The 22,383-nt window shown below is 42.0% G+C and overlaps 2 protein-coding genes across 3 annotated transcripts; both read right to left on the reverse strand.

Annotated features, from left to right (window-relative positions):
* Positions 1-531: 531 nt before the first annotated feature.
* On the reverse strand, positions 532-14,475 carry LOC124037944 (histone acetyltransferase KAT8-like). Of its 2 annotated transcripts, XM_046353233.1 has the most exons (11): positions 14,084-14,474; positions 11,423-11,497; positions 11,108-11,286; positions 10,890-10,943; positions 9,966-10,130; positions 9,669-9,758; positions 9,280-9,420; positions 7,161-7,254; positions 6,567-6,717; positions 3,438-3,592; positions 532-767 (listed from the first exon to the last, which is right to left on the reverse strand). In XM_046353233.1, the coding sequence occupies exons 1-11, from the start codon at positions 14,412-14,414 to the stop codon at positions 703-705; spliced, it is 1,500 nt and encodes a 499-aa protein (XP_046209189.1). In that variant the 5' UTR covers positions 14,415-14,474; the 3' UTR covers positions 532-702. The 2 variants fall into 2 exon arrangements, with proteins under 2 accessions (XP_046209189.1, XP_046209190.1); XM_046353234.1 differs by lacking the exons at positions 532-767; positions 3,438-3,592 and adding an exon at positions 5,598-5,660 and having other exon boundaries at positions 14,084-14,475.
* Positions 14,476-18,236: 3,761 nt separating this feature from the next.
* Positions 18,237-21,089, reverse strand: LOC124037139 (E3 ubiquitin-protein ligase RNF25-like). The gene is given in 5 exon segments (XM_046351800.1): positions 18,237-19,008; positions 19,507-19,650; positions 19,839-19,921; positions 19,924-20,423; positions 20,832-21,089. Coding segments are annotated over 4 exon segments (435 nt in total). The 5' UTR covers positions 19,958-20,423; positions 20,832-21,089; the 3' UTR covers positions 18,237-18,834.
* Between the last annotated feature and the right edge of the window lie 1,294 nt (positions 21,090-22,383).

The raw sequence follows: 22,383 nt of genomic DNA on the forward strand, positions 1-22,383 counted from the left end.
TGGATGAGTAGCCAGACAAAGTAAGTCTACCGGTATTCTGGTAGGTTTGCAGGCTTTTGCTCTAACACAACACTCTAGGAGGAGTACACCCCTGCCTTCCCATTCAATTCCTTTAAAACATCTTATTATCACCATGACAATATAGACAAAGTTGTCAAGGCAAGAGCCTTATGGAAATTTGTTGAGAAAATACCTAAAGCCCCCATGTGAAATCTAATACCAACTGCCTTCTCTCACTTCATGTCACATCACTTTACACAATTGAGTAACAACTGTGTGCCAAATAATACCATTGTCATTTTAAAAAGAAATCAATAATAATACTGACCTTTTTTTTATTGCATCGCTGATTGTTATTACCAGTATTTTCAAAGCATATTAGAGTAGTATTCACTCAGTCTTCATAGTAGTTGTTTCAGGTGCCTTTGCACCCCACCAAGGGAAAAATATATCTAGGAGAAACACTGCTAGAGTCAAGTAGAAATTATTAGTACAAATCACAATGTTAAAGGAAAAAAAAGACCACCCAAGTGAATATCACTATTCTTGTTTATTTAAAAAAACAGAAAAAAAGACACTTCACAACAAATAGTTTAAACTGGGGACAAAGAACAAGTGGAGTGAAGAAGCGAATTGGAGAACAAATACCATGCGTGGGTGGGTTGGTTGGGTGGTCTGGCATGATGTCACGAGCACCTTCCCTCACTTCTTGGAAAACTTGGCTTGCTTATGTTTGGGTGGGGCCCACTTCAGACACACAGTGTCAACTGAGGAGATAGAGAATGAGAATGTTGACAATGTTTCTATTACATCCTCAAGAGACAACTGTATACTAGTGCTGAGCGATTACTGCTTTGAGGTCGGTTGGTTTCGGTACTAGTACAACAACAAAAAAATACCTTTTTACATTTTTTTAAACTTTAAATGCATTATGTGGTTGGACAGAATGCTGTAACAGAATAAAACAATTAATAAAAAGTCCCATGATGGTAGTGATGGCCCATTACTGCTTATCACACACATCATTTATTCACATTACTTCACTTCAATAAAATATTTCAGCTGTGTATATTACATTTGTTTTACGACTTCATCATTTGATTCCAAGGCATCATCTTATATCTAAAGAGCTGCTGCCTATGCGGTCTGACAAAAAAAAAAACTATTTTAGCTGTTCTTCAAAGTACAGTGCATTCAGAAAATTCTCAGACCCCTCGACTTTTCCCCCATTTTGTTACGTTACATTCTTCTCTGCAGATCCTCTCAAGCTCTGTCAGGTTGGATGGGGAGTGTTGCTGCACAACTATTTTCAGGTTTCTCCAGAGATGTTAGATCGGGTTCAAGTTCAGGCTCTGGCTGGGCCATTCAACAATCAGAGACTTGCCCCAAAGCCAGTCCTGTGTTGTCTTGGCTGTGTGCTTGGTGTTGTTATCCTGTTGGAAGGTGAACTTTCACCCCCAGTCTAAGGTTCTGAGGTCCTGAGCAGTTTTTCATCAAGTATCTGTCTGTACTTTTCTCCGTTCATCTTTACTTCGATCCTACTAGTCTCCCAGTCCCTGCTGCTCTGAAAATGCTGCCACAACCATGCTTCACCATAGGGATGGTGCAGGCTCCTCCAGGCATGACGCTTGGCATTTAGGCAAGAGTTCAATCTTGGTTCCGTCAGACCAGAGAATCTTGTTTCTCATGGTCAGAGTCTTTAGGTGCATTTTAGCAAACCCCAAGCGGGGTTGTTCCTTTTACTGAGGAGTGGCTTCCGTCTGGCCACTCTACCATAAAGTTCTGATTGTCAGAGTGCTGCAGAGATAGAACCTTCCAGAAGGACAACCATCTCCATTAAGGAACTTTGGAGCTCTGTCAGAGTGACCATTGGGTTCTTTGTCACCTCCCTGACCAAGGTCCTTCTCCCCTGACTGCTCAGTTTGGACGGGCGGCCAGCTCTAGGAGGAGTCTTGGTGGTTCCAAACTTCTTCCATTTCGTCCAAATACTTTTGTAAATAAGGTATCAGTTTTTATTTTGAATACATTTGCAAACATTTATTTTCACTTTATCATTATGGGGTATTGTGTGTAGATTGCTAAGGATTTTTATTTATTTAATTCACTTTCCAATGAGGCTATAACTTAACAGAATGTGGAAAAGGTCCAGGGGTCTGAATACTTTCCGAAGGCATTGTATAACCATAGTCGCATGATTTATGGCCAAGGGATATAGGAGATCAACTTTGTTCAGTCAGTTCGACACCCTTTAAAAACTAGTCAACACTTCCTCTTCAATAGTAAATCAATGCAAAGTCAATGCACCACGATGTTGATTGACTCAACATTACATGGGACGTGCAAATTCACGAGCATCACGCCTTCTCCCTTCTCTGTGTAAAGAAATTTGACTGCAATGACGGATCTGTAAATAATGACGAGATGCTCAAGTCCTCGCCCCCTAACAATGGGAGTCATTGTCCCAAAGGCGGGAAGGCATGCGACAAGCTTAGCTCCAAAATAAGCCCATAGAAACGCATTGAGCATATTTTGGAGAGAGAACTCTCTCGCTTCCCCTCTTCCGCGTTTCCCTGTCATTGCTTGATTTATTCCTGGTCAGGCACCTATCCTATCAACAGATCACTAGAATATGCATATTGTTCATTCTAGCGGGAGAAGGCTCGATGGACTAGCGACTTGAAACTAAATGAAAAGTAGTCTAGCTAATATGAAGTGGAAAATACAGTCTGTCTCTTCCCTTCCTCTCCGTGTCTGCCCCACATAGACCGGACAAGTAGGCGCGCAATGGATCATGGTCATTGTAATTACCACATTTTCTGAGCTCAACTATGTAGAATATTGGCCTGTTGAAAACTATAACCCCCTACTACATCACACAGTTCAGGTTTGATAGACAAACTGCGCATTCAGCACACATACAAAAACCCAACTAAATGGAATTCAAATAATTGAACCGACATCCGTCAATTAGCTCCGCACTACTTCATACACATTAATGCGAACACAGACCCTCCCCCAGCTGTGCCAAGTCAAAGAGAACAGTGAGAAACAGGAGTGTGTGTGACTGGGAGAAAGAAGGAGAGAGATGTGGCTGTGGTGGGACCCCCAAGTCTTCAAAATCTGTTTTGGGGCTCTGGTCAAAAGTAGTGCACTAATACACCACCGTTCAAAAGTTTGGGGTCACTTAGAAATGTCCTTGTTTTTGTAAGAAAAGCAATTTTTTTGTCCATTAAAATAACATCAAATTGATCAGAAATACAGTGTAGACGTTAAAGTCTACACTGTATTTCTGATAAATGTGATGTTATTTTATTGGACACATTTTTTGCTTTTCATTCAGAAACAAGGACATTTCTAAGTGACTGCAAACTAGTGAACAGTAGTGTAGGTGTCATTTGGGATGGAGCCTATGAGACGTCAAAAGGAAACATGTCTACCTGTGATTGGCGGCTTCTTGTACTGGGCACTCTTGAGGTGTTCCTCAACCAGTTTGGGCGTGACACAGATGACGTGCTGGCCTTTCCAGTATTTCACCATGTTGAGGGACTGCAGCGTACTGATGATGTCACCCTGGGTAATACTGGTCATCTGACTGTGGAGTGGGGAGAGCAATGAGAATCTGGGGCTGAGTGTGTGTGAGCTCATATGTGTACAGTTATGATGTAGGAGTACCTGACATATGTACAAGTGAATGCAGGTGTACCTATGTTGTGGATGTGCAAGTAGATGGATTTTCACATACAGTACCAGTCAAAAGTTTGGACACCTACTCATTGAAGTTTAAAAAAAAACATTATTTTTCTACATTGTAGAATAATGGTGAAGACATCAAAACTAATGAAATAACACATGAAATCAGGTAGTAACCAAAAAAAAGAATTAAAGAACTCAAAATATATTTTATACTTGAGCCACCCTTTTCCTTGACGGCTTTACACACTCTCAACCAGCTTCATGAGGTAGTCTCCTGGAATGCTTTTCCAACAGTCTTAAAGAATTCCCACAGAAATGTCCTTTAAAAGTTGCACAGCACAGCATGTTATTTAAGTGCCAACCACGGGTACTTTACCAAAGTCTTTGACAGCATTTGATTGCCTTCAGTAGTGGCTGCAGCATAAGAACATAGCATTAGCAGCATCTAACGTCAAACTAGCATTAATGGTACCAGTGGTTGGCACTTAAATAACAGGACTGATTTTAATAAATGTTGCTTAATATTATGGTGTTTTTATTCCAAGAAAAACCCTCTGGGTTTCCATTTGGATGGAACGGAAAATATGGCGATGTACAACGTGACGGTCGGGAGTAGAGACTACAGTAATTGGCTATTTGGCTTCCGTGTCATGCGGGCACGCGGAAGACTGGGATTCAATTCCCCGACGGGGAGGAAGGAATAGGCTGTCCTTTTAAATAAGAATTTGTTCTTAACTGACTTGCCTAGTTAAATAAAGGTTACACTAAGAGCATAACATTTCTACACCATAATTGTAGTCTAACCAATACCCAAATAGAGATGCAGTCAAAATAAAAATCGCATTGATTTATCAAGACCTGTCCCCATGCTTGTCTCAGAGCAGCGTGAAACAAGCTAAAACAGTTGTAGGCTATTGCTTCAAATCCTATTGCTTCTAACTTCAATATGCTCTTTAAATAAATAAGACCTACACCACTTTTAACAGTACTTTACTCAACACTAGTGAGACTCATATCGCCTACGGTAGGCCGACAATATATCGAAAAATATGACCGGACTCTAATATGGCCAAAATAATATTTGTAAAGGCCAAAATATTTATTTCTGTTTTAAGAGGGAGAGAAACACAGAGCCAATTGTGAGCCATGACCAATATATATTGTCCTACTAATAACAGGGTTAATAATATATCTGTGAGAATATCCAAGGGGCTTTAAAATAATTATAAAATATATTTCGGAGATGATTTAGTTTTCAAATACTGTAAAATGAGCGAGAAAAAGGCCATTCTTGATCATGGGATAAGACAATGTTACTAATTTGGAAATAAAGTTAATTATTAGCCATTTTGTTAGCCAGTTTGTTATTTATAATTATTTATTTCTGTTTTTAAAGGGAGAGAAACCAAAAACCTAGAGTCATTTCACGGGTCTCCCAGTCGAGGCCGGCACGGGCATTGAACCAACATCTGTAGCAACACAGCTTGACCTACTATGCAGTGTCTTAGTCCGTTGCGCCACTCAGACGCTGTACAACATGACCGGTCAGGAGTGGGCTACACTACTACAGTAAGAGCAAAATAATCCTAACAAAATAAAACCCTTAGTGTGAAGTCGAGCACAATTAACAGTTTCTATTTAGGTTTATGTCACCCATTCACTGTCAGAGACACAGTGCTCTAACTCCCCCTTGCGCTGGTCTGGAGCAATGAAGTGATGATGTAGGGTACTGTACTAAACCACAAATGACAGCATAATCGCAAAACGTTTAGTGGAGCAACCACTGTATGCTGAGCACTTGTTGGCTGCTTTTCCTTCACTATGTGGTCCTACTCATCCCAAACCATCTCAATTGAGTTGAGGTCGAGTGATTGTGGAGGCCAGGTCATCTGATGCAGCACTCCATCCCTCTCCTTCTTGGTCAAATAGCCCTTACCCAGCCTGGAGGTGTGATTTCGGTCATTGTCCTGTTGAAAAACAAATGATAGCGGAACTAAGTGCAAACCAGGTGGGATGGCGTATCACTGCAGAATGCGGTTGTAGCCATGCTGGTTCAGTGTGCCTTAAATTCAAAATAAATCACTGACAGTGTCACCAGCAAAGCACCCCCACACATCCTCCAAGCTTCACGGTTGGAACCACATGCTGAGATCATCGGTTCACCTACTCTGCGTCTCACAAAGAAACGGTGGATAGAACCAAAAATCTCAAATTTGGACTCATCAGACCAAAGGATAGATTTATACCGGTCTAATGTCCATTGCTCGTGTTTATTGGCCCAAGCAAGTCTCTTCTTTCTATTGGTCTCCTTTAGTAGTGGTTTCTTTGCAAAAATTTGACCATGAAGGCCAGATTCACACAGTCTCCTTTGAACAGTTAATGTTGAGATGTGTCTGTTACTTGATCTCTGTGAAGCATTTATTTGGGCTGCAATTTATGAGGCTGATAACTCTCATGAACTTATCCTCTGCAGCAGAGGTAACTCTGGATCTTCCTTTCCTGTGACAGTCCTCGTGAGAGCCAATTTCATCAAAGCGCTTGATGGCTTTTTAGACTGACCGTCATGTCTTAAAGTAATGATGGACTGTCATTTCTCTTTGCTTATTTTAGTATACCATCTCTACCTTGTCACAACACAAGTGATTGGCTCAAACGCATAAAGAATGAAAATAATTCCACAAAATAACTTAACAAGGCACATGATTCATTATGTGTTATTTCATAGTTTTGATGTCTTCACTGCTATTCTACAATTTAGAAAGTAGTAAAAACAAAAAACACTGGAATGAGTAGGTGTGTCCAAACTTTTGACTGGTACTGTACATGAGAATGTATTTATGGTGAGGTGAAAATAGTTGCTTGTTTGTGTGTACCTGAGGTCCTTGATGGAGAGCGTGCCCCTGAAGTCCCTGAGAATCTCCAGCAGCACCCAGGACCAGTAGCTCCTGTAGCTCAGCTTGCCCAGGTCTGACAGGGGCTTCTCCGGAGAACCCACCGTACTCTCCAATTTAGACAGTTCATAACCTGGGGGGGAGAGAAAGAGAGAGAGCACGTGTGATAGTGTGTGTTAGAGCTGGGACGATAAACCAAAAATGATCATCACCAACCAAACCGGACATTTATAAACAACATTTTACTGATATTGACAATAATGATCAGTAGCCTTTACTAGAAATGTGAAGTTTGAAATGGAATAGGCCTAAGCCGGAAGCCCTTCATGAGCTATACTTACAGGAAAATTGTTAACATTTAACGTAGTAGGTTAAGGGGTATAATAAAATAAATGGTGCTTAATAATTATATTAACTTAACGCACAATTTATTGTTAACCTGATAACTGTCAATTTATCATAATATTTTGTCCATATTGCCCAGCTCTAGTGTGTGTGTGTGTGTGTGTGTGTGTGTGTGTGTGTGTGTGTGTGTGTGTGTGTGTGTGTGTGTGTGTGTGTGTGTATCCCACTCACTGAAGGCTATGAGGAACTTTCCGTATCCTCTGCGCTGGTAGGGTGGGAGGGTGAGGATACACGCCACGTTATTCCCATCTGGAGACTCTTTCTCCTGTGGAACACACAACAAGCTCAGCTTTTATAGGCCTACTCTATACCAGTTATCCGTTCATATTAAACAATGAACAATTTCCTTCGGATTTGGGACTTTCCTCAAGACATGAGACATCTTTAGGTCCAAAAGGATTCTTAACAGCTTCTACCCTCAAGCCATAAGACTTCTGAACAGATAACCAAATGCCTACCTGGACTATTTGAATTACATGTACACATTACCTCAATTACCTCGACTAAACTGTGCCCCAGCACATTGATTCTGTACCGGTACCCCCTGTATATAGTTTTGTTACTGTTATTTTATTGTTGCTTTTAAATTGTTATTTTCAAATGATTTTTCAAAATTGTTTACTTAATAAATATTTTCTTTACATGCATTTTTTTCTTAAAACTGCATTGTTTTAAGGGCTTGTAAGTAAGCATTTCACTGTAAGGTCTACACCGGTTGTATTCGGTGCATGTGACAAATAACATTCGATTTGAATTACAACCATTTATGAAATCTGTTTCTAACCCCCCCATTTTTTTTTTTTTACAGCTACATTACAGATAAACTCAGCAAGAAAAGAAACGTCCTCTCACTGTAAATAAACTGTGTTAATTTTCAGCAAACTTAACAGGTGTAAATATTTGTATGAACATAACAAGATTCAACAACTGAGACAAACTGAACAAGTTCCACAGACATGTGACTAACAGAAATGGAATAATTTGTCCCTGAACAAAGAGGGGTCAAAATCAAAAGTAACAGTCAGTATCTGGTGTGGCCACCAGCTGCATTAAGTAGTGCAGTGTATCTCCACCTCATGGACTGCACCAGATTTGCCAGTTACCCCACTCTTCCACCAAGGCACCTGCAAGTTCCCGGACATTTGTGGGGAATGGCCCTAGCCCTCACCCTCCGATCCAACAAGTCCCAGACGTGCTCAATAGAATTGAGATCCGGGCTCTTCGCTGGCCATGGCAGATAACTGATATTCCTGTCTTGCACGAAATCACACACAGTATGGCTGGTGGCATTATCATGCTGGAGGGTCATGTCAGGATGAGCCTGCAGGAAGGGTACCACGAGGGAGGGGGATGTCTTCCCTGTAACGCACAGTGTTGAGATGGCAACAAGCTCAGTCCGTTGATGCAGTGACACACTGCCCCAGACCATGACGGACCCTCCACCTCGATCCCGCTCCAGAGTACAGGCCCCGGTGTAACGCTCATTCCTTCGACGATAAACGCGAATCAGTCCATTACCGCTGGTGAGACAAAACCGCAATTCGTCAGTGGAGAGCACTTTTTGCCAGTCCTGTCTTGTCCAGCAACGGTGGGTTTGTGCCCGTTGTTGCCAGTGATGTCTGGTGAGGACCTGCCTTACAACAGGCCTACAAACCCTCAGTCCAGCCTATTGCAGACAGCCTGAGCACTGATGGAGGGATTGTGCATTCCTGGTGTTGTTGCCATCCTGTACCTGTCCCGCAGGTGTGATGTTCGGATGTACCGATCCTGTGCAGGTGTTTTACAATTGGTCTGCCACTGCTGTCCGTCCTGTCTCCCTGTAGCGCTGTCTTAGGCGTCTCACAGTACAGACATTGCAATGTATTGCCCTGGCCACATCTGCAGTCCTCATGCCTCCTTGCAGCATGCCTAAGGCACGTTCACGTGGATGAACAGGGACCCTGAGCATCTTTCTTTTGGTGTTATTCAGAGCCAGTAGAAATGCCTCTTTAGTGTTCTAAGTTTTCATAACTGTGACCTTAATTGTCTAATGTCTGTAAGCTGCTAGTGTCTTAACGACGATTCCACAGGTGCATGTTCATTAATTGTTTATGTTTCATTGAACAAGCATGGTAAACAGTGTTTAAACTCTTTACAATAAAGATTGTGAAGTTATTTGGATTTTTACAAATTATCTTTGAAAGACAGAGTCCTGAAAAAGGGACGTTTATTTTTTTGCTGAGTTTATACATTTTTACTTTGGACAAGCAGCCACAGATATCCCCATCCCTGTACTAGGACCAGTACTTACTTTGGAGAAGTATCCCACTATGTGTGCTCCCTGCCTGTTGACTTCAGTCAGAATGTAAAAGACAAAAGGCTCCACGTCAAAGTACAGTGTCTTGTGGTCCAGGAAGAGCTTGGCCAGTAGACACAGGTTCTGGCAGTAGATCTACAGAAAGAGACAAGGGTCAGTATTACCGTCAGTGGGTTTGTTCATTTTAATACACCTTGCTCAATGAAGAGGAGTCAGTTATGTTAGTGCTGGAACAAACATATGCAAATTAGGGGTACCGCCAAGACTTAAGTTGAAAGGTCTAGGTTGTACTTGTTCCCATTTAACTAAGACCTGTTTAAATTGCTTTCAGGGCAGTTTGAGGTAATTCTCTGTAGTTTTTGTCCTGCCTCCTGTGTTCTTACCTTATGGTCGCGTCCGTCCACTTCGTACACAGAGATGTTGCTCCGCCTGTAGATTTCTTTCCCAAGAGGCTGCCTCCACTGACATTGGGACTGGAGGAACAGATAGTGAGGAGGAAAGGAAAGGTAGAGAGGAAATAGAGGTGGAGAAGGATGAAACATAAGTATATGGTTCAAAGCTTTTCAACTGTATATTGGTAAAATAGAAGTGCTAGTCACCAATGGTAGATGGTAATGAAAGACAACAGCAATGCTGAAGCGAACAGTGCTTTTAAAATGTTGAAGCTGACAGTCACTGACCAGGTGGTATCTGAAGGTCTTCTCGTACTTCATGTACTTGAGGCAGTACTCGCAGATCCACAGCTTGGGCTGCTTGCCGTAGTCCTCTGGGAATGGGGAGAAGTACCAGGCGTCAATCTCAAAGTTTCCAATCTGGATCTTGTCCACGTACTTCACTTTAGTGATCTAGAAGAGAGAGGCAAGGACACATTTTTACTTTCACCCCCCTTCTCTAGGAATTATATTGTCTTACAACTCCATACAGTACGAGTCAAAAGGCACACCTACTTATTCAAGGGTTTTTCTTTATTTGTACTATTTCCTACATTGTAGAATAATAGTGAAGACATTACTATTATTTTCAATTATCCTGTTGAAAAACAAATGATGTCCCACTAAAAACAAACCAGATGGGATGGCATATTGACTGACCAGATTGACTGACCTTCATGCCTTAAGGTAATGATGGACTGTTTGATTCTGTTTGCTTATTTTAGCTGTTCTTGACATAATATGGACTTGGTCTTTTACCAAATAGGGCTAGATTCTGTATACCACCCCTACCTTGTTACAACACAACTGATTGGCTCAAACGCATTAAGGAGGAAAGGAATTACACAAAATGAACTTTTAACAAGGCACAACTGTTCATTGAAATGGATTCTAGGTGACTACCTCATGAAGATGGTTGAGAGAATGCCAAGAGGGAGCAAAACGGTCATCAAGGCATAGGGTGGCTACTTCTCAAATACATTTTCATTTGTTTAAAACGCTTTTTTGGTTACTACATGATTCCATGAGTGTCATTTAGTTTTGATGTCTTCACTATTATTGCATAATGTAGAAAATAATACAAATAAAGAAAAACCCTGGAATGAATGTGTGAATATGTGAATATGTGCTGTATATCAAAAAGTGTAAAACAGAATAGCTACACACGCTTACCGCCTCATGCTCCTTCTCCAGGGCAGCTGTGGTGGGGTCCATCTCTGCGTACGTCTGGCGGGAAAGAGGAGTTCCATTAGAAAACAGAACAGAGGGAGCCCATTTAATATCGGAATCTAACAAATCTGACTGACAGAAGAACAGTTTAGAAATTGACAATGGGGATCTGATCCACCACTGTTGGGGTATGTAGTCTAGAACCTCCGGCACTAGCCTACCTTCTGCACGTGGTTGATCTCATCATGTTTGCGTTTCTGGTTGCGGGTGATCTTCCTCTCGGGCTGCTCCCCCAGCTCGCCCCCTCCACCACCCTCTGCGATTTTTGTAACTGCGTCCTTCGCCGTCTTGGTCAGCGCCAGGCGAGCCTTGCCCACCCACTCATCCAGACGTCTGTTAACTACAGGCCCAGGGGAGAGTTAAAGAGAGGGTTGGCGGCGAAGGAAGAAATGATAAAGGGAGGTGGAGGAAAGTAGAAGGAGAGGTGCATGAAAAGATAGAGGAGAATGGAAGTGCTGTGTGTGTGTCCCACCCACATCCAACATAGTGTACGTAGAACTCCTCTCTGCCCTCCTGTTCGTTGAGCCTGGACTGGATAACCTCAGCAGAATCTGAAAGAAGAAGAAGAAAAAAAATCAAGTTCAGTTTTACTGATTTAACTGTAGCCATCTCTGTAAAAAGCACATCTAGCTAGCTATAGTAGGGCAGGACACATTACATTTTTAACAACGCTTTTCTTCTGATAAAAACAAGTACAGTGCATCTGCCGCAGAGCCCAGTTTCATAATATGACCATATGTCCCAGCTGTAGTTTTGAAGTAATCACAAAAAAAGAGGCCTTATTTTAGGGTATTTTTCACCATGCCAGCGCCTATTAGTTCTATTGAGCACCGTGACACCAACTCGCTTTCCGAACGTTCTACTCCCAGCTTATTGTGCTTTGCTATTGTTGGCAATGAGACCTGCCCACGTTGCTGGTAGTTAAAATGTAAACAATTAAGAAATGAATAACCTCAACCAAATTCCAAAGACTGGTGACATCCAGTGGAAGCGATAGGAACTGAAAACAGGTTCCTAAGAAATATAATTTGCCAATGAGAACTCGGTGAACAGAGACCAAAAAAATAAACAATTCTGAACAGTTAATCCTCGGGGTTTTGCCTGCTACATAAATTATGTTATACTCACAGACATGATTCAAACAGTTTTAGAAACTTCAGAGTGTTTTCTATCCAAATCTACTAATAATATGCATATCTTATATTCCTGGCATGAGTAGCAGGAAGTTGAAATTGGGCACGCTATTTATCCAAAAGTGAAAATGCTGCCCCCTATACCTTAAGAAGTTAACAGGAAAACTCATGCGTGCACGTTCTGTCCCTTTCCACACTGCTAACGCAAGAGGAAGGGCTAAAAAGGCATTTAACAGATTGCTGTGAAGAAATATAATGAGGATTCATGTTTATTATTACTTATGTGCTCATGTTTTGAAATTATACTTCATTACCATAACAATTATCAATAAGCCTGAACATTAATTCAATCACCTTTGGTCGACAAAAACATATTTTCCTAGTACATTCATTGTCAAATTCGTCAAACATCATAGACCCGCTCTGCCTTCTCGTAAAAGTAGCCAACTCAACAAGCTCCTCCAAAAACGTGTGCTGCAAGCGTGAGGATTTTGGAAGTAAGTTTGCTAATCGGGAGGGTGCATGATGTAATTTGTTGGTGGGTTGGAAGAAGCACTCATCTTTTCTATTCGAGGCTGTGTACTCATAATATGATACGTTAACAGAGATGATTTATTATGCATGTCTACTAGGGTTGAGGTTAGCGCACCTGACTAGTGATTATTTGGCCGGGGTTCAATACCTGCTATAGTCACTATTTTTTTGCTCTCCCAAAAGCAACACAGGCCTAATACGAGATAAATAGTTACCTGTAAATGAGTCATGAGTGACCATTTTAGAAAATCATGGGACATATAGTCTTTGGTTGCATGCTATTTTATGTCAAGCTTATTACTGCAATAGCCTATAATTGATGCTTTGTGGTTTTATGCTGCTATAAAGTGTATTTTTCTTATTAATTCCTGAGATCAGTCTCAAACCTGCCCCACCTATCCCATCCAATTGTTGGACTTTCATATATAGGTCACACACAGTTCAAACCACATTTGAAAAATAAAATGTGGCTTGTTTATCAAGTGTTATAATAATAAATATCATAAAAGAACAAAAAAAACAGCTAAATACTTGCATAGGTTTTGATTTTTTTCTTAAGAACAATCAACATGCTATTTAGTACTATAATGGTATTTACTAACAATATTATAACACAAATAGTTTTTAAAACTATTCTAGGGTACCCTACCCAAGGTATAGGCTTAAGAGCTAAAATAGGTTATACCTAGGGTTAGAGTTTAAGGCAAAACAGTATGGGTTCATAGCTCTCTTGTTCCTCCATGTGGCCTTCTGTGGGTACTAAATAACTCATTCGTGACACTTGCTCGGCTCATAATCTGAGGTAGTAGATCTACATTCGCAATGGTTATTTCTTAATTAAAAAATGTCCTCTGGCTGTTTAAATCGGCCACATCTTCAAAAAGATGACAGACACGTGCGTTTTTTTTAGGTTTACATCCTCCATGAGCAGAAAATGTTTAACGTTTGATGGCTATGCGCCAGCCATAGTTAGCTCTGCGTGTCACAACAACGTGTGCCCAGGCGAACAGCGAGTTTGCTCACTAAGTAGCCCCAACCTTGTTAATTATAATAAATTACTCGGGTAAGCTTACGAATGTAATATGGGCAGGTCTCATTGCCAACAATAGCCTGGCAGGAATTGTGACCTAGAATAGAACGTAAAGGAAGCGAATTGGTGCCACTGTGCTCAATAGAACTAATAGGAGTTGGTAGGGTGAAAAATGCTCTAAAAAGAATTCGCGATTAATTCAACACTACGCCAAGCAGTTTGGACAGATGGTAATATTAAGAAACTGGGCTCCACCGCGGATGCAATGAACTAGTCTTAGTTTTGAAAAAAAGCGTTGTTATAAATGTCACGTGTCCAGCCTACTATCAGTCTGAAGATATATGCAGAACCAGTCGGGACGCACTGATGATAAAATAGTGTTCTGCCTCACAGCCTTTCAAACGTAGCTAACCATTATTGGCTTATAAACAAATACTTACGCCATGTCTTGTCGGCTCGCTGACATAAATACGTCTCTCCGATTTCGACTGACACCTCTTGCTCCCTGCCCAACAACACTCCTTCCCCGTTGCGCTGAGGAATCGAGCCCCCGGCTTCTCTTTCCCGATCAATGGACTCCGACTCATCCTCCTCCCCGCCACTGCCGTTAGATGAACAAGTGGCTTGTATTCCAGTGTCCAAGTCTTCCCGGTCCGTTACGTTGTGTCCTGTGTCAAGTTCAACGTCCATTCGGTCCTCTGGAAGATTGTTGTTGTAGTTATTGTCTCGAATATGACGCTCGTTCGTCGTTAGCGCTGTTCCGGCAGACATCTTGTGTTATTTCAAAACACTGCCTGCCCCCGGACAATGTGAGTTTGCGCAGTGCAGAGGGCGGCGTTCTCGACTCTTCGAAACAAGTTGTTCTTCTAACAGATCTATGATCAGATTATATACCCCCTGGGTTGGGTAGGTTACTTTTGTTATCCGTTACAGTTACTAGTTACCTGTCCGAAATTGTAACTCTGGGACTACCCAAACTCAGTAACGTAATCAGATTACATTCCGTTACTAATGCCTCTTACTTTCCCCATAAGAGGCATTAGAAGACAAACATGTATGTTACCAATTGAAGGACATCTATTGCAGGATAAATCAATGTTAAAGTTTACACAGCTGGCCATTTATGGATGTTCAATTTTACTTTGAGTTGGTTATGTAGGCTTCTTCCAACCCATCGCTTTCTACTGCATATAATACGATTTAATTATATCTTTACCTTAAAAAACAAAGTCTATCAGAATTCCAGTCATTTAATTCAAAGTTATACCCCTTGATCTTCAAGAATAGGACTTGGAAATATGGAAGTATTGATTTGCCATATTGTTTTACCTGAGCATGACCCCAAAACTAAGGACTTAATTAGCCACCCCTCCTTGTCATTTATGCTTTTGTTGTCATAGAGGACTGATTGGGCTCATTGATTCCAGTTGAAAAATAAATGCTGTGCTCATGGAATGCAATTCTTTGAGCACTACTGAAAAGTGTTATTTACATGTGGGGAAAAAATAATTCCATATGCTGCATTTGCTATAGGCCTATTGTTTACCTTTTTGTTGGTGGCACTTTGATAATATGCAGCTTTTTAAAGGGCAAATCCACAGATGAAACAATGACAAAACGGACGCCCCACCTCTGTTTTGTTAAAAAGCTGAGGGATGGGCCTTGAGAAATTTAACCACCAACCGCAACCATTAATATGGAGTTGATCCATGTTGGAACATTGCTGCTTTCATTCAGCCATGTGCATTAGTGAGGTCAGGCACTGATGACATTGACTGTGTGATGAAAATGTTCTTGTGTGTATGAACGTATGTTTAGCACAATGGTGCTTTTCTAATAACCAACTTGGTTGGGTTCATGCGAGTGACTGATTGATTGTACAAAGTAGGAATCCACACAATCACTGAATCAATTTGGCACTATGCCCAGAACATTGCTCTGGGAACCAGGAGTGATGATACAATAGCTCAGTTACAAGGTAAGAAGCCTGGCGTGGTATCAGTCAGGCTCATGCAGGAACCAACCATGCTTTAATGGCTTGTTTGTGTAGCAGTATGAAGTTTCATCAGGCTTGTATTGAGTTTGTAAACCTCTCTGGCCGTGATAATAAAAATAGCTTCATTTGCTTTGTATTTCAGTCCTAAGTGGTGAATATCCACGACAACTGTATGGCCTAAGGAATTTGTTTCACTTAATTCTAAGTAGTAACTATACATTGAATTTTATACAGTCTAACTGAAATTTATTGGCATGTGTTTGACATTTTGAATGCTCATGCCAGCCTGTAGTTGTCACAAACGCTTCATACTTGATTTCTTAAATGGCAACATATAGAAATAATAATGAATTTCCTTCTGACTTGCTCCTGAACGATGGTGTTTAATAGACTGTTGAAATGATCACCACAATCACACAATAGTGTACTTCCCAAGCAAAATAAAAAAAGTATCCTCGGCTATAGAAGTTTGTAGCAAAGCCTCTGAACATCATGGACACAAACCAAAGCTATCCTGTATGTAGAGTCACGTCTTTCCCCTGCATTGTACAGCTTGTTTCTAGCATAAAGCATTGTGGACTAAAGCGTTGTTAAAGAATCCGGTCCATTTGAATTAAAAACATCTTAACCTAACAAGGAGTAGGGCCTACAATTTTACCCATTTATCCTCAAATAAACCGAGCCCTGGTTTCGACTTAACTCACCGAGCCCTTCACTGACACTGAGCTATTTAAGGAGTGTATGGTAAGTGAAGGAATTGGCTGACAAAATCTATAGATGGTAGACTATAATTTAATCTGTCAAACAGGTAGGCATACCTCTTTCTTGAATAGAAAGAAATTGGCTCCAACACAAATCCCCCTTCCTGCTAGTAGCCAAGGCAAATTAAAATGAAGACTGCTTAAAATAATTAGGCCTACTTTCAGCACTGACAGGCTGTCCATCTCCATGCCTGCTGCTTCATAGTTATGTAAATTACTTGAATATGACTTATTGTGAGGTTAATAACTCTGACAAATAGCTTCATTATGGGCAATGAAATATTATTTGTATTAATAAATAGAGCAGTAGCAAGCATACCTCCGGTCCTCATCTTCGCGCTCTTTCTCTATTGAATTTTTGGGACAAATAGTTTTTTTGCCGAAGAAGCCTTTCACTTGCTTCCTGAAGTGCCACCGTATTCAGCACAGCCATTGGTTAGGCAGAACAAAAGGATTTACATCAGCAAGAGCAGGGCAGGCCAGAGCTCATGATTGTGGTAGCCTAGTTTTATATACACACTCCCAGTGCGGCCGTGTAGCCATGAGAGAGTCCCCCTCCTCTCACCTCCATCAGGCCCTCCTCTAACACAGAGCTCACTGGGTGGATGAACATAAGTTGTGGTATTACCGTAGTATAAGTTAATATGTTCTGGGCATAGTGCCAAATTGATTCAGTGATTGTGTGGATTCCTACTTTGTACAATCAATCAGTCACTCGCATGAACCCAACCAAGTTGGTTATTAGAAAAGCACCATTGTGCTAAACATACGTTCATACACACAAGAACATTTTCATCACACAGTCAATGTCATCAGTGCCTGACCTCACTAATGCACATGGCTGAATGAAAGCAGCAATGTTCCAACATGGACCAACTCCATATTAATGCCCATGATTTTGGAATGAGATGTTCGACAAGCAGGTGTCCACATACTTTTGGTCATGTAGTGTATATTTCACAGGGGTTTAGACAGTATTCATTCTCTACATTGCTTGTTTCGTTACTGAAATCAGGTGACTATTAGCATTTTTGCAACCAGGAAACCGCGGAGTGATTTCTGCATAATGCACCTTTTTATTTATTATTTGGGGTATAAGGGAGGGTCACTTTTTTTCAAGCGTTCAGGGAGGGTCAGGTAAAAATATATTTTACTGAAGGGAGGGCCATACATTTTTATTTCAGAGGTCCGATTTTCTCCAGGTATCCCTCATAAATAATGTGCAGTGCCTAAGCTTATCCTTTCATACTCCTGTCCCACTCTCAGGTGGAGCTGTTTTCCTAAAACCCTGAAGTACAGAAACATCTCCAGGCCAGTGCAACGCTTCCCCGGGTTGTCAGTGTCCCCACTGGGCCACATTTGCAGCGGCCAGACTTCCAGCAGGAGGGCTCTTGTCCGGCCTACAACTACTACTACTGGGCTGGGGGTGAGGCTGGACGCCCAGGGGGAGGGGTTGGTATGCAGAAATAAGGGGTGGAGCGAAAGCAGGAGGGGCAAAAAGGAAGAGGGTGGGGGAAAATAAGTTGAAGTGTGTGATGTTCAAGGCAGGTCAATTTCAGCTGATTTCTGTCAATAATAAATATGCTGTATGTTCCCTCAGACAAATGTGGCCCGTCGTTTCTTTATCTTATGCAGTAAAAAGAATGCTTCAGCATAAACTAAACTGCCCACGGACAACAATTCAAACAGCAATAGGAAAGAAGGCAGGACACACTGGTGAATCTAGGTACCAGAGTGCAAAGCTTTATTTTAGGTGTGTCGAGAATGTAAATTGAGGTACAGACATAGTTGTTCTTAGTTCCATTTTTGTCCCTTTGTCATAGAGCATCTCTCCCCACATCTCCCCCTACCACACTCTGATGGAAGCCCCTCCCACCAGCCATGTGAGCTCTGCCTTCTCTGCTACGGGATGCTCCCCTGCGTCGCAGACCGCGCCCATCCCAGTAGCAATGTTACCCGCTCCCCCGAGCATCCCATTGGTCTGTTCCTCTGAATTGCCTCTCTTGCCATTGATCAGGCTGTTGCACTGAACCGTGAGGGCCCCTCCTCCTTCCGCTCTCCCTATGGCCTCGGCCAGGCTCCATTTCCATGCCGTTGCTGGATGGGATGTCTATTTTAGAAGTGTCCAGGCTTGATTTGCTTATTGGCTGACCGTCTTTAGGAGCATCTTGTAGGCCTAGCTCTGTGCGTCCCTCCCCTTCTTCAATTGGCTTAACTGTGCTTGTCCCAGGTCTGGGTGGCTAGAGTTCTCCTGAAGTCTGGCCTTGATTGGTGCGTTGCGAAAGTTGGCAGGAGGAGCACTGTAGAGGTTGTCATGTTTCTCTGAGGACAGAGAGAGTTTGTCCAGATGGTCGGTGGGGGGGACCGGTGTCCCTGGGTGGGTGTGTGGCCTGCCTCTCCCCTGCCTCTCCCTCCCGGGACCCCTGAAGTGGCCCTACGGCACTTGGTGACGGTACTGATGACCTAGCCCTCCCCTGCGACGTGAGTGGCCAGCGTGCTGCAGCTTTGGTGCTGTGATCTGATTGGTGGAGGCAGGGGGAAGGGAGAGCAGTGATCGGCTGGGAGAGGCATTCCCATCAGCGCTGACATTGTCTGAGTCAGGAGGCGGCTATGAAAAACAAGTCTCAACGTTGTTTAATTAAGATACATTATCAGGAAAGTACGTGCTCACACACAGACACTTCAGCAAATATTTTTCCTAAGCCCCTCCTTGCTTCCTTACCTCATTAATATGTATGAGGAAGCAGTTAGACTCTGCCTCTGTGTCGATAATCCCGCCTTTAGCTTTCTAATGCTCCAAAAGGTTCTGGAGCTCAGCCCACTTCTGACAAAACTCCACCCCCATCACCTCTCCCTCCAGCTGAGTGAAGTACAGGTCAGCACAAATGCATGGATGTATTTGCAATAGTAGCCACTATAATTTAAGGGGTTGTGTGTCACTCAAGGGGTTTAGTTAAAATTGCAAGCCCTTAATTTTTTAAAATATATATTACAGTGCTGTAGAGAAAAAAGAACATCCCCTCTCCCCAAAAAATTCAGTTTCACTTCAGGAACTCCCAGGCGCTCCCCCTCAATTCCACCGCTGCATATGGACACTTGATCTCACCTCATCGGTCCTCTCCCGTGTCTTGTCCTGCTCCAGCTCCTTACCCCTCTCCTGGAGCTCAGTCTCAGAGTGGGTGATGTAGTGGCCTAGGCAGTGGGAGTTGAAATAATGGTTGCATCTGGTCTTGGTGAACGCCTCCCCATCCTGGGACATACCAGAAAGACACAGGGGAGGACAAGGTTGTGTCCCATTTTGTGTCCACTTGCTCACTCCCTCTCATAGATTTCAAAAGCATTGGATTGGTGTAAACATCGTCTAGAGTTTCAAACAGGAAGACTAGTTTAAACTTACATCTTGTGTGGACTAATGGAAATACAAATTAAACAGCTCACCTTAAACCCGTAAAGGCAGATGACGCAGTTCCCATGGGGAATATTGCTCTCTGTCAGAATGTCTTTGGCTTTCTGAGAGAGACTGAAAAGAGGGACTGAGTCAGGTACTTGATATTCATCTCTATTTATACATTTCTAAATAAAATAAAATCAGGTCAAAGGGCATCCTCGAGCCACAGTTCTAATTTTAATATCACAAATACAGTACTTAAATTACTGCGGCCTCCAACTAAGAACAGAGGGAGTGAGAGAAAGAGAAAATGAGGGAAACGGAGCGAGAGAGGGGGAAATAAAGCGAGAGAAAGAGAACTGGCCTCAATGAGCTGGTACAACACAGCAGAACCCAGGCAGGACACCGCTTCTTTCTGCAGACATTTCTGCACACTTGGAGAGAGAGAGAAATCTGGGAGCAATACAAGCAGCAGAGGAAACCATTTTTTTTAACAACCCTTCATCAGAGCAGTGGATAAGACTACAATGAACTTAAGATGGAGGACAACAGATTTCCTCTAGTTACCTGCACAGCTTGTCATCAGAAAGACCCCGAGGGTTGTGGATGGAAATGGAGGGAGGAGAGGAGGGATACTTAGGAAGAGAGAGAGATCAGTGTATAACATTGGAAGTGGCATGTCCTGAGAACGAAAGGGACAGGGTAGGATTCTGAAATTCTGAAACATTCATATGATTCAGAAACAATATTACAGGAAGTGTTGTTGCTACATGGAGGGTTGTCTCAAAACTCACATAGGGAACCCTCAACTCCGGTGCTACTGGGTAAGCAGACTTCTGTTACATACCTGCACCAATACACAAAAGTGTACACACCCTGTAGGTAGCTCTCCAGTAGCAGGGAAGGCCAGTATATTCCGGTGGGTACACAAATTATTTATTTTATTTTTTACACAAGTAACCTAAATACATGCCCTAAACCAGGGGATGGGGAATATATTTGGAGGATTGCAAAGGACAAGGAAGAAGGGAATATGAGCATACCTGCAAGTCGAGAGTCAAAGTCAGGGTGAGTCGCACAAACTGAGAGAGGGAATCTTCACCCGTGGAGGGATATAGAACCAGACTCACCTCCCATACCCTATAAGAGAGAGCAACAGAGAATTTCAATTAAACACACACACACACTTCAAAGCCTGAAGTCTATTCATCTAGTCTTATCTATTGTCCGGGGGAGGCTAATCAGTCATGTGCTATAGTAAAACACCCAGGGATAGAAAAGAGAGCAGAAAGAGATGTCTGTTTAAGTGTGAAGGCTGATAGTCCTCTTCAAAGAGCAGTTGGCAGGACAGGATGTTGAATACAGAGGGAACGCAACAATCAGCTGAGTATGATGCAACAGACCTGCAATATTCCTCTATTTGGCCCATCCTCGTGATGCAACATAACACATAGCTAACTAGCATACTGCACCTCTGATACAATGGTGTGTGTGTGTGTGTATGGTGTTTGTGTGCCTATAGTATTATAGTCTGGTCACAGATCTGTATGTGCTTAAGGTGAAACAAGTTGTTTTGTCATTTGTTGCTATGCCACACCAGCACAAACAGATCTGCAATCAGGCTACAGCTGGTATTTATATAGATTAATGAGTCAGCAAAATCCTGCTACCATCGAAGTGAGGTCTTAGCCCAAGGCCCCAGAACACCACTATCATCAAATAGAGTGGCTCGCCCATCATCTCTTCTGTTAATCTGCAGCTCATCCAGATAGATGGACTGGAGAACCTCAATCTCGGACAGCACACCATAGAGAGGAGATGTAGCCAATGTCAATGAATGATTCACCAATCTGGATGTTACAGCAGAAATGGCTTAAACTGTAACTTATTAACTTACTGCAGAGCAGGATCATTAGCTAGCTAAACCAGATGTAAAATGTAGAGCTTACATAGCTCAGTTAATCATGTGTGGCAAATTATCAAGCCAGCTATGACAGCGGGGTCGTTCAACCTCAAAAAGCAAGAGAAAGGATTGACACCCACCATCTTAGATTATTCTTAATCTCTTTGAAACTAAACTAATTGATTGCACCCATATTGTCTATTTTCATTTATAGGATTCATATAATATTCAATAAATATAGTACCGAGCACCTGATTTGGACCCAACTTTTTTTCCAACAATGAGTTGGAGGAATACAAAGAAGTGGTCAAAAGCCCCCCCCTTATTTGCATTTTCATGCTTCATGTCCAAGTCATCCTTAAGTATCTAAAAATATATTACTCAATGATGTTTACTTATAGATGATTTGGATATGAAGTGCGACAATGACGATATAGATACAGTGCCTATAGAAAGTCTACACCCCTTGAACTTTTTTCACATTTGGTTGCCTTAAAGTGGGATTGAAATAGTTACAATAAATCTTTGTCATTGCTCTACTCCATAAAGTCAAAGTGAAAAGACAATTCTACAAATTAATAAAAAGGTAATAACTCAAATAGTTGTTGCATAAGTATTCACCCAATTTGTTCATACAAGCCAAAATGAGTTCAGAAGTAATATTTTGCTTAACAAATCACATAAGTTATATG

The sequence above is a fragment of the Oncorhynchus gorbuscha genome, linkage group LG06 (assembly GCF_021184085.1).
Source record: "Oncorhynchus gorbuscha isolate QuinsamMale2020 ecotype Even-year linkage group LG06, OgorEven_v1.0, whole genome shotgun sequence".
Lineage (NCBI taxonomy): Eukaryota > Metazoa > Chordata > Actinopteri > Salmoniformes > Salmonidae > Oncorhynchus > Oncorhynchus gorbuscha.

Bases quoted from the DNA above. Each gene is read 5' to 3' on its own strand.
- LOC124037944 (XM_046353233.1), bottom strand. From the start codon at position 14,414: ATGTCTGCCGGAACAGCGCTAACGACGAACGAGCGTCATATTCGAGAC. The intron at 10,944-11,107 runs GTAGGCTAGTGC...CTTTCCCGCCAG, and splicing joins AGATCAACCACGTGCAGAAG to ACGTACGCAGAGATGGACCC. The intron at 6,718-7,160 runs GTGAGTGGGATA...TCTCCCCCCCAG, and splicing joins AAAGTTCCTCATAGCCTTCA to GTTATGAACTGTCTAAATTG.